This window comes from Coenobita brevimanus, chromosome 42 (assembly GCF_032717465.1).
Source record: "Coenobita brevimanus isolate Jiangsu-jjx chromosome 42, ASM3271746v2, whole genome shotgun sequence".
Classification (NCBI taxonomy): Eukaryota; Metazoa; Arthropoda; class Malacostraca; order Decapoda; family Coenobitidae; genus Coenobita; species Coenobita brevimanus.
The window spans coordinates 12,463,942-12,479,246 of NC_136995.1; the positions used below are offsets into that span (position 1 = coordinate 12,463,942).

At 40.7% G+C, this 15,305-nt stretch overlaps 1 protein-coding gene and 1 non-coding gene across 2 annotated transcripts; one reads left to right on the forward strand and one right to left on the reverse strand.

The window, feature by feature from the left end:
* Positions 1–6,629: 6,629 nt before the first annotated feature.
* spict (magnesium transporter spict) lies at positions 6,630–13,343 on the forward strand. Its single transcript, XM_080270649.1, has 6 exons — positions 6,630–6,983; positions 7,907–8,015; positions 9,328–9,491; positions 10,787–10,888; positions 11,516–11,700; positions 13,166–13,343. The coding sequence occupies exons 1-6, from the start codon at positions 6,630–6,632 to the stop codon at positions 13,341–13,343; spliced, it is 1,092 nt and encodes a 363-aa protein (XP_080126775.1).
* LOC145397720 (5S ribosomal RNA) lies at positions 10,325–10,443 on the reverse strand. Its single transcript, XR_013897030.1, has one exon. It is a non-coding gene; the product is annotated as a 5S ribosomal RNA (ribosomal RNA).
* Positions 13,344–15,305: the final 1,962 nt, after the last annotated feature.

Consider the following 15,305-nt stretch of genomic DNA (forward strand, 5'->3'; position numbering starts at 1 on the left):
TTATGCAGATGATATAGTTTTGATTTGTGATGGGCCAGAAGAGATGCAGAGAGTGTTGGACTGTTTGGTGAGTGAAGGTCGTAAGGTGGGTTTGGTTATTAATTGTGGAAAAACTGAAATAATCAATATGAATATGGAAAATGCGCAGGAATGTGTAATTGGAGGTATGGTTGTAAAGCAAGTTGATAGGTTTAAATATTTAGGTACTTATTTAGCCAAGGATGGTTCTTTGAACTTTGAATTCGAGGAAAGGTTAAAGAAGGCTAATCAGGCAATGGGAATGCTTAAAAATATTTGGAATAATAACAATTTTTCTGTGCATACAAAAATCAAACTTTATAAGGTAATGGTTAGGAGTATCTTAATTTATGGACACGAGTCTTGGTACAGCACAGTGACTATGGAAAATAAATTCTTGGTGTTTGAAAATAAAGCACTTAGAAGAATATTAGGAGTTAAGTGGTGGGAAAGGATACCAAATAGTAGAATTAGAGAAATAACGGGAGTGCAGCCGATCGATGAATATGTTAGATTCTCACGATGGAAGTGGCTAGGACATGTGTATAGGAGACAGGGAATAGTACGAGGTACACCAGGGTGGGTGGCACTTGGTAGGAGAGGTAGAGGAAGGCCAAAAGAGACGTGGGTGAGGACAATGAGACGGGAAGCTGGAGATGAGTGTTGGGGAGATCTTGAGGAGTTAGCACAAGATAGGATGTGGTGGTGTGAGTTCATCGAGGCCCTATGCATCCCCGAGGGTGCCACAGGAAATGATTGATTGATTGATTGTAACTCCATTTGCACCACGTGGCAAACCACGTCAAGGTACAAGTACTCCTAACAACTTCATTGTGCAAAGTCCTGCTTAAATTGAATAAAATCATCTGGAGGAAGCAAGACTAAGGTGGCAAAGGTCATTACCATAAATGGGTTACCTTTAAACTTAATTACAATGAAATTCTAGGAATGCACTGAGAATATTTCCACAAGTGACTTACCAATACAGTATCAGTGTTTTGCCGTTTGATACTACTGTACTGTACTTTGATGGCTGGTGCTGTAGAGGGATGCCCCATGTGGTGGTATTGATACAGCCAGGTTGCACTATTGCCTGTTGATACAAACAATTTGTATCCCTTGAAAGGAGGATGGTGGATTGCTGGAGAAAATCAGCTTCAGCCTGCAGTTCAGTAGGTACACATCCAGATCAGCCTGGGGCTAGAACAATACTATGGTGCTACTAAAGTACTGTACTGCTGCTACCCAGGTGGATGATTGATAACATTGGTAATGCTAATGGAAATCGATTGTGAATGATGTAAGAGATTAAACTCATGCTATCTATCTCTCTCTCTCTCTCGCCTCCCTCACACCTCGTCCATTCCCTCTTCTCTCGCAGTTTGACTATACCCTCATCTCTACCTCAGTAAGTTCCTGTAATGATTAAGCTTCCCTGCTGTCTGTCTACCCTCCTCCATTCCATCTCTGTTCACTTTCCTCGTCTCACAATTTGACTACCCTCCCCTTGTCATACTAATTCATGTTTGTAAGTCATTTCTACCTTTCTAAATACCCATAAATGATTAAGCTTGTGTTTATCTGCCTCCCAACTCCTTCATTGATGCCTTTGCTTTCACCAGTTTTGCTGTACCCTCCTTCACTCCCCATTGTCTCATGGTCAGAGCAGCTTTAGTGTTATTTTCCAGCTTATTCCAGTTTTTTTTTTTTCCAGTTAAGTCATCGTTAGGTACATGAGTGGCTTGATATTACTACCAGAAACCCTCTTATGGTTAGTATACTTTGGTTGTAGTCTAGTTAATGCCAAATTATTTTATTCAGTTAAGTGGTTCATAGGAGTGAGAAATAATGTTTGTTTCTCTCTCTCTCTCTCTCTCTCTCTCAGTAATAAACTTCTAGAAATCATCATTGTTTTTCAAGATTTCTTACCCATTTGCATTCTCTCACTCCTCCATCATTTTCTTGAACAACCCCCTAATGGTTATCTTTTCTCTTTTTTTCTACTCCATCTTTTATTCACCAGCTCTCCCTCCATTTTTCACTTCACTCTTCTTCCTCCTTTTACTCATCATCATCATCATCATCACCATCACCACCTTCATCTTTATCTTCATTTTCTCTTGACTCCATGCTTCCTTCTCAGGATTTCCCGGATAAGAAATGGCTATAACAAAACCACCTCCAGGCCACGTCCTTGCAGACGTCTCGCACTTTTTCAAATCTTCATCCTCTTCTTTCATCATTATACTGCAGCTCTTTCTTCTTCCATACCGCATAAAGTCAGCTTCAGTTCTCTTTTATTTTGGAGAGACCAAGGATGAGATGGAGAAATGAAGTGAAGAGGTATATGAGAGAGGGGTGTGTGAGCTGGGAGCAGGACTGTGAAATGGCAAGGGACAGGGTGACACGGAGGTGATTTGTTTGTGGCCACTCCTTACGGGATTAAGGCGTCTGGCAATAGACAGATAGATTACTTCCTCATCTTTATCTTTCTGAGTTTCTTCCTCATCCTGTTATTCATATAGCTCCTCTTCTCCTTTCTGATTACGTTCTCCCCAATCCCTCCATTTTTCTGAGTAGTCCTTCATCTTTCACAAGTTTAGTCTACCCTCTATTATTAATTTCACTCCTCTTCCTCCTCTTCATGCTGTTTTCTCATAATATTCTTTCACTCATCTTCCCTCATTTTGCAGTGTTATTCATCTTAAGTTTCTACTCATATCCACTTCTCTCCTATGCCCTCTTTGATTTACCAGGTACCTTCATCCCTCTCACTCCTTTTCAGAGAGTATTGCCTCATCTTTATCTTTCAAACTTGCCTATCCCCCAATTATTCATCTCATTCTTCCTCTTTTTATCCACACTCCTCTTACTCCCATTATCCACTGTCATTTCTTTCCTTCTGTTTTTCCACTGTCATTCCTCTCTCTCTGTTTTTCAACCGTCATTCCTCTCCCTCTGTTTTTCCAGTCATTCCTCTCCCTCTGTATTTCCACTGTCATTCCTCTCCTGTTTTTCCAGTCATTCCTCTTCCTCTGTATTTCCACTGTCATTCCTCTCCCTTTGTATTTCCACTGTCATTCCTCTCCTGTTTTTCCACTGTCATTCCTCTCCCTCTGTATTTCCACTGTCATTCCTCTCCCTCTGTATTTCCACTGTCATTCCTCTCCTGTTTTTCCACTGTCATTCCTCTTCCTCTGTATTTCCACTGTCATTCCTCTCCTGTTTTTCCACTGTCATTCCTTTTCCTCTGTATTTCCACTGTCATTCCTCTCCTGTTTTTCCACTGTCATTCCTCTCCCTCTGTATTTCCACTGTCATTCCTCTCCTGTTTTTCCACTGTCGTTCCTCTCCCTCTGTATTTCCACTGTCATTCCTCCTCCTCTGTTTATCTACTGGCATTCCTCTCCCTCCATTTTGTATACAGGGTAACCCGTGTCTGATACCGTATCTCAAGAGGAGGGAGGTAATAGTCTTATCTCACTCCAGGTACAGTAATCAGTTTGATTTAGAGGACACACACACCATGCTGGTCAGAGTGGGTGACAGTACTGTGCACGGTGTATGTCTGTGTGTGCCATGTTGTGTCTTCCATTCATCTAGCACACTTTGATAAAAAGGATTGATCCACTGTTTGTTTATTTATTTGTTTATTTATTTATTTATTTTTTATGGTACTGGATAATCAATTTCTCTTTTGCAATCCAGAATTTTTATACCTCTTTGCATGTTGATTATTCTCAGTGTAATTTTTTAATGGAGCTAACACCAGTTGTCTCTTTGTGTGATGGATTGAAAGATTGTGCCTGTGTATTACTTTTTATCTGCTGAATTCTCTGACCTTTGTGTGATTTTAGGTCATCTTCCTGCACTATTGGCCTTGACTGATGGATTGAAAGATAATGCCTGATGTGCTTGGTACTTTTTCGCCTTGATTAGCTTTGTCAGGTTTTACTCGTTTTTGTTAATGAGTGAAGATATGGCACTCATTTTTGTAACTCTGAGTGCTGTGTCGTTGTGCAGTATTGTTTGGCATAGTGATAAATGAGTGCAGTAGGAGGTTTGACGATGATGCGAGGATTTCTGTGCATCACAGCAATTGGGCTGTGCTCTGTGGCTGTCTGTTATTATGTCGTCATGCCAGGTAATGGTAAGTACACACCCCTGCCTTTTGCAAATGTATACTGTATCTGTTGAGTTCAGTGGAAAAAGCTAAAGGTAAAGGTTGGGGCAAATGCCATGAGACACATAGCTGTAGAGATTATCTCAGTAACTTGGCCTGTAGTGGATTATTTAGCACTGTCTTGAGATGCAAGGCATGGCATCATCATCATCATCATCTAGGTACCGTAGTTACTTCCCTTATGTTGTACCTTGGCTACAGTATAATACTTATTTTTCCTACTGATTCACAAAGGTGGATGGACACCTAAGTCAATTGACATCAGCTGCAAAAATCAGGATTTGAACCCTGGTGCTGATAGCCAGCAGTTTTTTAACAAGTGCCACTATCCATTTAATTACTGCAACATGCTGTATATTCCCTTCTTACTACACACCAGACATTTTTACATGGCTTAAGAGAGACTTAAAACTGGGTAGATTGAATAGAGCCATCATTTACCCCTTCACACCATGGGGCATCTCCTAATCTGTATCCGATCATCTGGAGAGAAAACAAGAATAAAATAAAATTGAAGGTGTTAGCTTCTTTAGCCCATTGATGTATTTTGCATTTTATTTTTGCTATCCCCAGATAGTTATAGCAGTACACTGCCTAGGAAGACTGCCTGTTAGTGTGAGAGAGTTACTGGTAACTTAGGTTATAATCAGACCCATGCAGCTCAGAAAGTCTGTCCTAAACTGATTATAATCATCTGACTGCAAGGCAGTTAAAACAAGAAATACACATAGGACTGTAAGGGATTAATTTGACATAGCCAGTCCTTAAAAAGTCTGGGATATGTGATGGCAAAATAATACAGTCTTTAATTCCATGAATTTAGTGACCTTTTACTTTAATGTGATTTTATTCATCTCAGAAGAGCATGATTTTGAACAGGATCTGGTTGGATATAGCCTTCATTAATTCTTTCAGTCCAAGATGTCTTCCCTAACCTAAAAAAAAAGAAAAAATTGTCTGGTAGAAAAACAAGTCTGTCTGTCTATCTATCTATTGCCAGACACCTTAATCCTGTAAGGGGTGGCCACAAACAAATCGCCTCCATGTCACCCTGTCCTCTGCCATTTCACTGCCCTGCCTCCAGCTCACACACCCCCTCTCTCATATACCTCTCCATTCCATCCCTCCAACTCATCCTTGGCCTCCCCTCCCTCTCCCCCCCTCCACTTCACTCACATACACTCTCCTTGTCAGTCTCTCACTCTCCATCCTCTCCACATGGCCAAACCACCTTAGTGTGTTTCTCCTAACGCTTCCTATCACATCAACATCCACACCACAATGCTCCTTCACATCCTCATTTGTCAGTCTGTCTCTCCGTGTGACTCCACATACTCTTCTCAAATAACTCATTTCTACTGCACTCTCTATTAACTTGTGTCCCTCCAACAAGGTCCAAGGTTCACTTTTATATGTTAGAGTTGGTATCACAATACTGTCATACAGTAACTTTTTCACCTCCATGGTCACTTCCCTGTTTCTTATCACTGCTTTCAAAGAACCAGCAACCATTCTTCATTTTCAAGCACCTCACCCTCTAAACTTCCATCCTTACTCATCACACTACCCAGGTACTTAAACACACTCACATTTCTCATTTCCTCCTCATCCAACCTCACTGTACATTCACTGACTTCATAACTTTACTCTTCCCTACATTCACCTCAGTTAAGAGGTTAAGAAAAAAAAAAAAAAGTGAGACATGCTTTTGCTTCAGTACTGGGGACTGCAAAACATAAAAAAAAGAAGTCTTACTTGAATGCAGCGCTATTGTGAAATATAGGAAATTATAAGTGATAACCATGTTAACTCTGTTTTCAGTGTAACTTGCTAGTAAGTCATAGGCAACATGAAGGTGAAAAAATAGTTGTAAATTCATTGGCGACTTATTTATGAAACATCTGTAAATGAGGAATGCCATACTGCTTGTATGAGTAACCTCGTTCGTCTAATGACATAATGTACACTTTACGAGGAGTCAGTCCAGCATCATCATCCCCCCACCTCCATTCCCCTTCCCCTCTCAGCCTACAAAATGTCTTTAATAGTGACAGCAGTAATGAAGGCAGTATCCAACCCTTCCAATTAGAGAGTCTCTTGAAGTGAATAGAGTAGTCAGATAGTAGCAAGAAATAAATAATAAAAACTTTAAAAGTGTGTCCTTGGGCTGAAAGGATTAATGTAGAGTACTGATACTGTTTGTGCTGGAGAGCGGTTCTTCACGTTGTGGCACTGATATAACAGGGCGACTCCACTGCCCAATTATACAAATTTCCCTCAACTTCTTCCCACTTCAGCCTGCAGTCTTCCAGACTCACATACAGATGAGCTTGGGACCAGAGCATTAACAATAATAATGGATATCATTACAGAGGGTAGAACAGCCCGGGCAGAACACCGAGGCAGAATGGAGGGGGATTCAGTTAGTATGGCACCAATAACGGGTGATGCACTTCCTTATGGCCCCGACCTATACATTGGCTTGGGGCTGTCCATCTCGTCCTCCATATTCATCGGTGGGAGTTTTATCTTGAAGAAGAAGTCGCTGCTGGCCCTAGGAAAGTCTGGGGGTGTTAGGGCTGGAGCTGGGGGCTATGGGTACCTGCGACATTGGTTGTGGTGGGCCGGGCTGCTCTCCATGGGGTTCGGAGAGGCACTCAACTTTATCGCATATGCCTTCGCCCCAGCCACCCTCGTCACGCCACTGGGAGCACTCTCGGTCATCGTCACTGCGCTTCTCTCACAGTACTTCCTCAATGAAGATCTCAACATACTTGGCAAGGTGTGGATTTCACAATATCTTAAACAGTAATAGAAGCACTAACATAAACATTATCATAAACACAGTAATAGTCTCAGTAACATGAGCATTAACATACACACAGCAGCAAACGTAATATATAGTATACAGTTACTGAACACAGTAACATAAACAGTAAGAAACATGGTAACAGTAATAAACTAACAAGCAGTAACAGAATCAATAATAAAACACAGTAGTATACACAGTAACCAGTAACAAACATCAGTGTAGCAGTAGCAAAAATAATAATATAAACAGTAACATAAACTCAGTATGGTACCAGTAACATATATTGTATCATCCAGTCTCATGTAATCCCCTTCAAGATGCTGGGTCATGATGCTGGGCTGCTGTAGTTCAAAATGCTTAAGAAAACTTCATTTACAAAGTACAGTAAAAGTCCTGTAATCTGAATGGCAAGGGACCAGTGGTCTTTCGAATTATTATTATTTTTTTTTTTTTGGACTATTGGGAGGGACCTGAAAACATAAGAAGTATGTACATGATCATTAAATGAACACTTACAATGATATGGGTTATTGTTTTACTCAACAGAAATGCATAGAAATGTAGCTGAATGTCAAGTCCAAGCCAGATAAATCCATAGATAAAGTCCAGAGAGAGAGAAAAAAATCCTCTTGATTTGCTCCCGGAAGTGTTAATTTGTACTCAATTCACTTTCGAAGTATTGGGATTTTTGGATTATTGGTGGTCAGATTACAGGACTTTTACTGTATTTATGAACAGTAATGAAAATTCTTTTGACCAGTACGAGACCCACAGTATTTATATAACACACTTGGTTTGGGAAAATTCAGTGTTTTGTGTGCAGTTTTGGATTGCTTTTTGATTTTTTGGAATGTCTCTTTGAATAACAAGGCAGTACTCTATTTGTGTGTCAGCTTGGATGTGCACTGTGCCTGCTTGGTGCGACAGTGGTTGTGATCCATGCCCCCAAGGAGTCTGAAGTCACCAACATGGAGGAGCTTGCCGTCAAGCTTGTCGATCCAGGTGAGGCTGTTGACAGCTTGAGTTAGGATAGGAAGATATTTTTCAGGATTGTCTCTCCTGCATTTTCCCTCTTTTGTGTCTGTAGTCATATGCCTTACTTCTGGAGGGGGTGATCGTGAACGAAGTCCCGTGGCCACGTATTTCCTACGTTAGGCAGTCCTCCTTCCATCCCACACCACTGAATCATTTACAGTACCTCTGTACTCCATACTTGTACCTTATCCTCAATCTCCGTCTCTCTTTCAGCCTCACTCACATACACTCAATACTGTAATGGCATTTTTCATTCACCCCCACATGACCAGACCATATTGGGTATTCCTAATACTTTCCAGCACATCCAAAACCTACAGCACAAGGCTCCTTAACTTCCTAATGTGACTGTCTGTCGCATGTTTTTGTTAGATTTTTTATTTATTTCCTCTTCTGACTTTTGTCCTTCCAGCGAAGTCCAAGCTTCACTTCTGTATGTTAGAATGAGGGTCACAGTTAGTGTTGTCATGCAGTACCTTTACTTCCATACTCATCCTGTAATTCATTGTCACTGCTCTCAGCGTACTTGCAACCCTCCTTCCTAGCTATGTCCTATCTTGCTGTTCTAAGCTTTTCTTGCTCATTGCACTGCCTGCATAGGTGAAATCAGTCACATTTTCCATTTCTTGATTATTCAGCCTTGCACCACACTGCTACAGCATTTCTCCCCTAACTTTAATCATAAATGTACGCTTTGCCATATTCACTTTCAGGTTTCATTTCTTGCACAAAATCCAGCCTTCTTTGCCAAGCCTTGCAACTGCAACTCATCTGTGTTTTACAGACCTGTATCAACATTATACCCAGCATTTCAATAAAAGAACTTGTGCAGTTTATCGTCCATATGCATTGCTACCTGTGCACCCTAATACATACTGTACTGTACTCTTAAAAGCATTTATTTTTCCATCTACTCCATATATTGAAATTCACAGAAACTTTCACATTTCCAGTCTGCATTCTCTTATATACAATACTTTCTCTAGATCAATGAAGGCAGCCAATAATTTTTTCCCCATCTTTAAATATTGTACTTTTGTACTACACATCTCAGATACAAAACCTGGACTACACACACTCTCCCCTTCCCAAATCTTCTGTGTTCCTCATCTACTATTCCTTCATTTCTCTCCTTCACAGTGTCAGTACCTATCCTGCAAGTTTCAATCTCTCTCTCTCTCTCTCGTTGGCATAGTGTTTCCTTTGGACCATTTCAGTTAGCTTGTTATGCACAGTATCCCCCTTCTTCTCAACACCTGCTTTTTCCCCCTTGGTGCAGTGTTCATAGTGTACGTTGCTGTGGTAGTGGCTGCCTCCCTGGTGCTAATCGTCCACTTTGCCCCGCGCTATGGCTCTCGCAACGTCACAGTCTACATTGCCATCTGCTCACTCATCGGTGGATTCTCAGTGTTGGGGTGCAAGGCTATTGGATTGGCTGTCAAGGTGAGGCCAAAAGGGTATTGTCAGTTACCAGTTACAGTCTTGTTTATCTTTTTATATCCACTTAATCACAGGAAAATTTCATGTGAAAATTCTGTTGTTACAGTTTGTCATTCTTACTTTAAGACTAGGATGTGCACAAGCATTTTTTTTTTTTTTTTTTTTTTTTTTTTTTTACAGGGGAAGGAAAAATGGATTTTTTAAAAACTGAAGGGAACTGTAAAAGTGATATCCTTTTTTTTTTTCTTTTTCGTGAGTGGAGTGTTTAACCCGTGGATTGCGAGCCACAGCTCAGGCTGTGCTGGCTGTGCATCACCATGAACAACTCGACCCCTACACAAATTTACGTATGGCGCTATGCAAAGACGGAGAGAGAGAGATTTTTTCCTTTCACCAGATGATGCCCTGGATGTTTATCTTCAAGTTTATAATAAAAACTTTTTTTTTTTTTTTTTTCCCCACTACTCCCATACGTAAACTTACGCATGGCCCTATGCAAAGACAGAGAAAGACCTTTTTTCTTTTCACCACATGATGCTCTGGATTTTTATCTTCAGGTTTATAATAAAAACTAAAAAAAAAAAAAAAATTCTTTTTTACTTTATTTTTTGTGCACCATGGGGTGAGATAAAAAAAGGTACTTACGCAATCCACGGGTTAAGACACAAAAAGAACATGCTGTATTTCTTTTGTCAAAATTTCATTCATTCATTCATTCATTCATTGCCAGACGCCATGTATCCCAAACGGGGTGGCCAAGGGCTTAGAGTTAATTGTTTTACAGGGAGGGGCACTAATCCTCCACCAACCCCACTTAACACGTAGGGAGAACGTTATGCCAACAGCATCTGGTGTTCCCAGGCGGTCACCCATTCAAGTACTAACCAGACCCAACGTTGCTTAACTTCGCTGATCGGACGAGAAGCGGTGTACTCAACGTGGTATGGCCGTTGGCCGCGGACTAAGTTAAACAATATTAAATGAGGACTGACTGTAAGACTAATTTTGCCAGTTGCGTTAGTACCGGTATACAGCACTTGTGCTATGGAATAGGTATACAAGTGAGGGTAGTATGAGTTGAGGGTGTGCAGCCAGATGACAGGATAAGGTGATTTAGAGGCAGGTACAGTAGTTTGTGATCACCCTCTCCAGCATTAAGGCATCTGTTTATAGATAAACAGGTAGACAGATGTATAGTTAGCTAGTCTTGTTAGGTTAGAAAACTTGTTGTTGTTGTTTGGCTGTAAATAGACAGTTGAAAGTCCCAATGATGAAAACACTGTTTACTTTCTCTGCAGGAGACCATACAGGGAACAAATGAGTTTAAGAATTGGATCACCTGGTTTGCCATCTTCAGCCTGTTGATCTGTGTCAGCACCCAGATGAACTACTTGAACAAGGTAACACTCAGATTAACCCCTTCAGTATTATATAACACTCTCCTCTAAAATATCAGGACCAACTTGCCTAGGCCCGGGCTCCTACTCTCCTCATGGGGCAACATAGGATTAGATGATGGGTGGATGTAAACATGATGCCATGCTTCCTCTTTAGGAGTCCCCTTGTTGGTGTTGGCCAAGGTATAGTTTTTTATTTTTTATTTAGGGGACGCTTACATATATGCCCAAACCAGCTAATTTCTTCTTAACAGTTGCTGGAAAGTGTTGGGAAAAATGAAATCTAAGCTGTGTAATAAGATTTGTAACACTGGCGGTCTCACCTTGGACTTTTGACTGTACGTACTTGTGACTAAATGTTTCCTGCCTGAGACTGATGATCGTATGGCTAGTTACCCAGCTTGTTGCCACACTTCACTATCATGGTAGTACCTCCGAGGGTCAGTAGTAGCCATCCATTTGAAATCATAGCTACCTCACTCAACCATAGATAAGATAAGAGGTCAGGATGATGATGATGATGATTTCTCTTTCATGTTTCTGGGTCTTGCCTCACCCCATACTTAGGCTGAAGAAAGGTAAAATGATGTTGATGATGATGATGTTTTGTTTTCTTGTATCTGCCCCCAGGCCTTGGATATCTTCAACACATCACTTGTAACTCCCATCTACTATGTTTTCTTCACTGCGTGTGTGATTGGCGCTTCAGCCGTATTGTTCAAGGAGTGGCGTGGACTGCCGGCCAGAGACGTCATAGGAGTTATAGCGGGCTTCTTCACAGTTGTTATAGGCATCTTCATACTCCATGCATTCAAGTAAGAGAGAAAGAGGGAGTGTGTGTGTGTGTGTGTGTGTGTGTGTGTGTAATAATGTGAGCAAGGGTGCATGTGTGCTTATACTGTACTCATATTGATATTCATTTTTGAGCGGACTTGGCAAGTTGTTCCCTGATCCCTTGCAATCTTCTTACATGAAAAATATCTTTTCATGTCACCACTTTGGTGCTGCTGCCCACTGTTCATACAGGATATGTGCTAGGGCTGTCTCATTCAGAACTGGTTTGGATGATTTTATGACATATTAGTAGCGCATGTGAAAAATGAATAAAGTAATTTCATCATCATCATGTTGAAATTGCTTTGCTTCTCGTCTGATCAGTGAAGTAAAGTAAGTTCAACAAATTTAATGTCAGATCATCAGACTTTACTTTCCCAGCTTGGGATCCAATTCACCTCCTTTCAAATGTCAGACAACTTCTGAGGAGGTATATGGAGCAGAGTGAGGATTGAGTACAGGTAGTTCTTATTATAAATCATTGATGTGGTACTGTAACTCTCCTCCCCCCTTAATATTTACACTGTCGCCAGATACACACTCTATAGCCTAGACAGTTGGATGGTGTAGATGGCAGTGCTGAATGAATATTTTCTTAAGGATCTCCTTACTCCACACATTCAAGCAAGCATGATAACTGTGGATATAGAGTTGAGAGATGCAGATAGCAGGTTGGGGAGTTAATGTAGTCCTAAGCAATCAATTAAGAGTGTAAACAGAGAGTGAGAGGTGTGGGTAGCAGAGTGGAGATTGTTTTCATGAGGATTTCTGTACACTATGCATTCAGTTGGAAATATTAATGTGGATATAGGGTTGAGAATGTAGATTTCAGTGTGGTGAGTGCATCTAGTGATAAGGATCTTGATACTCCAAGCAGTCAAGTACAAGTGTTAATGAAGTTTAGAGGTGTTGATAGCAAGAATGGTGAGTATTGACAGAAGGATCTCCATTTTTCAAGCTTTCAAGGAGGAGAAAGAGAGATAAGTTTGGGTTGAGAATTGAGAGATGTGAGAAACAGGAATGGAAGTTTGTATAGTCCAGGCAATGAAGTAGAGAGTGGAGTTGAGAGGTGTGGGTCGCAGAGTGAAGTGACTGTTTTCTTAAGGATCGCCGTACTCCAAGTGTTCAAATAAGAGGGTTGAGTGTGAGTGTATTGTTAGGAGGTGTGGCGAAAACAGGGTAAGGTGTGATGGGAGATAATGGTGTTGTAAAGAAGAGGATAAAGATAGAATGTGAGGGGTGCTAGTATGGGTAAGAGGAAAGGATACACGGTAGATAAGGGGGTAAGGGAGGCTAGTATGGAAAGGATTTAAATAGGTGGATATAGATATAGATGGAGTAGGAGGAGGGTGATGATGACAAGGAGTAGGAGGATTGTGAAGATGTGGGTGATGTTGGTGTTGATGATGATGGTGATGATGAGTATCACATGTCTTATTGTCACAGGGACATGGAACTGTCATGGCAGGGAATGTCAGCCATGCTCTCTGCCAGTCCCGGGGAGCGTCGAGACCCCCTGCTTGACCCCACGGACACAGGCTGCGTAGACACCATGACGGAAGAGGAGGAGGGACTCATAACCTCAGAACCACTGTCATATGGGTCCAATAAACGAGCATATTGAACTTCTCTGGTCATAAGGAAACTTAGCTGAAATCCTGAATGTACAGGTGAGAACACAGACATCCTGGACTTGTTGACAGAGAAGAGAGGACCAATCATTTCAGAGCCACCCTCGAATGAGTCCAACAAACAAACATACTGAACGTTTGTGGTTGCAAGGAAACTTAGGAAATCTTGGACTTGAGAGGGGAAGAGGTGGGAATCATAACCTCAGAACCACTGTTATATGGGTCCAGTATATAAGCCTAGTGAACTTTCCTGGTTATGAGAAAGCTTAGTAGAAATCTTGGACTTCTTACTCTGCCAAATAATAGAACCACTCTCATGTGGTTCAGATAAGCAAACATACTTAACTTTTCTGGTAACAAGAACACATAAACTGAAATCCCAGACATACAAACAAGCTTATTGAACTCTCTTGGCTATTTAAAAAAAAAAAAATCCTGGACTTGTTGACAAAGAAAGAAGAAGGACTTATATTCCTGAAACCTCACTCTCATGGGTCCAACAGATGAGCCTACTGAACCTTAGGAACTATAGGCCATAAGAAAATATACGGGGCTGAAATTATGGACTTGTTCTGTTAAATAATCTTGGAAATGGATCAGACAAATGGACGTACTGAAGTTTTGTAGGTTAAAGAAAACCTGGTTGAAATCCTAGACATGTTGCTGTGGAGATATCTGCATTGTAATCATCTTAGAGGGTTAGCACAGACAACAGAGTACAAGCCTGTTGGAAATTGTCTCTTTTAATTTCAAGAAGTGTAGAACAACAGGGCACAGCCAAGAGTGAAGGAGTTGAGTGTTTGTAAGAAAAAGTATTATTATTTTTTTATTTATTTTTTTTTAAAGTAGTGCAGCATATGAGGGCACAGCAAATACTGAGCTGAACATTTATCAGAAAGCTTCAGAACTGTGGTGCAAGAGAGGATTACAGTTCTGATACATTATTTAGCAAAGTATGAAAGGAAAGCAAATCAAGCAATATCCTGTGATTGTGTGCAAGTTATTCTTCCAAATCATAGTCAAAAAACGATGACAGTGTAATCTAAAGTCACTGGTGCTGATTATCCCCAAGTGAAGAATATGTTGTGTGATTTTGTTGGTACAGAAATCAACTAGTGTAGAGTTTAAGAGAATGACAAGTCCCTCAGTATTCAGTTGCATTTAGTGGTTAGAGTGCTTCAGGTGGAGTGGTGGCCTTCCATTCATTCAGTCTTCAAGAGATGACTGGAGGCATTTCTATCATATAATGCCACCATGGGAAGTAAAGTATTCATTTATCCTTTAAAGTAACATCGTGGACTTTTGTAGCCAAACCTTGTGCCCCTACATCTTAATCCCACACCCCCATCCACCCATGGACACTGACAGCCTGTTGGTCACTTTTGTCTATGATGCTTCATATAAAAAAGATTCATTTATGAGCAAAAAAGGAAATCAAACCTTGCACAGCTTTAGATTGTCGGCCACTAGTGGGCAGTGTGAAGTGGTGGAATATTATGGTCGTCAAACTTGTGTCCACAGCTGTATGAGTTAAGGAATGTGCCTTTATTAACTCCTCTTCAGTGAATGTCCAGATATGCCTGAAGAATGAGAGGAGAGTTTAATACGAGTGTAGATCTGGTGTTGGCTGTGACAGTTTTGAATATTCCAGAGTAGGGTCCAAATTTATTCAGAATTTTGTCATACAGGAGGCCTCTACACATATTTAAGTATCATGTAGGAGAAAATTGAATGATACCCCAGATTTTTAGTGCAGATCATGATTTCTAAGGAAGATTAATGTGTTTTGTGGCAGTGTAAATGTAATACCAGTACTTTCTATGGATAAGATAGAATGTGTCACAAGCAAGCTGTATTTTGCATTATCATGAAAGCGAGACCAGTAATGTGGGGTATTTTATAGCTACTGGACTGTTTTGTGTGGAGTATACACCAGTACATTGTTGATAGAGTAT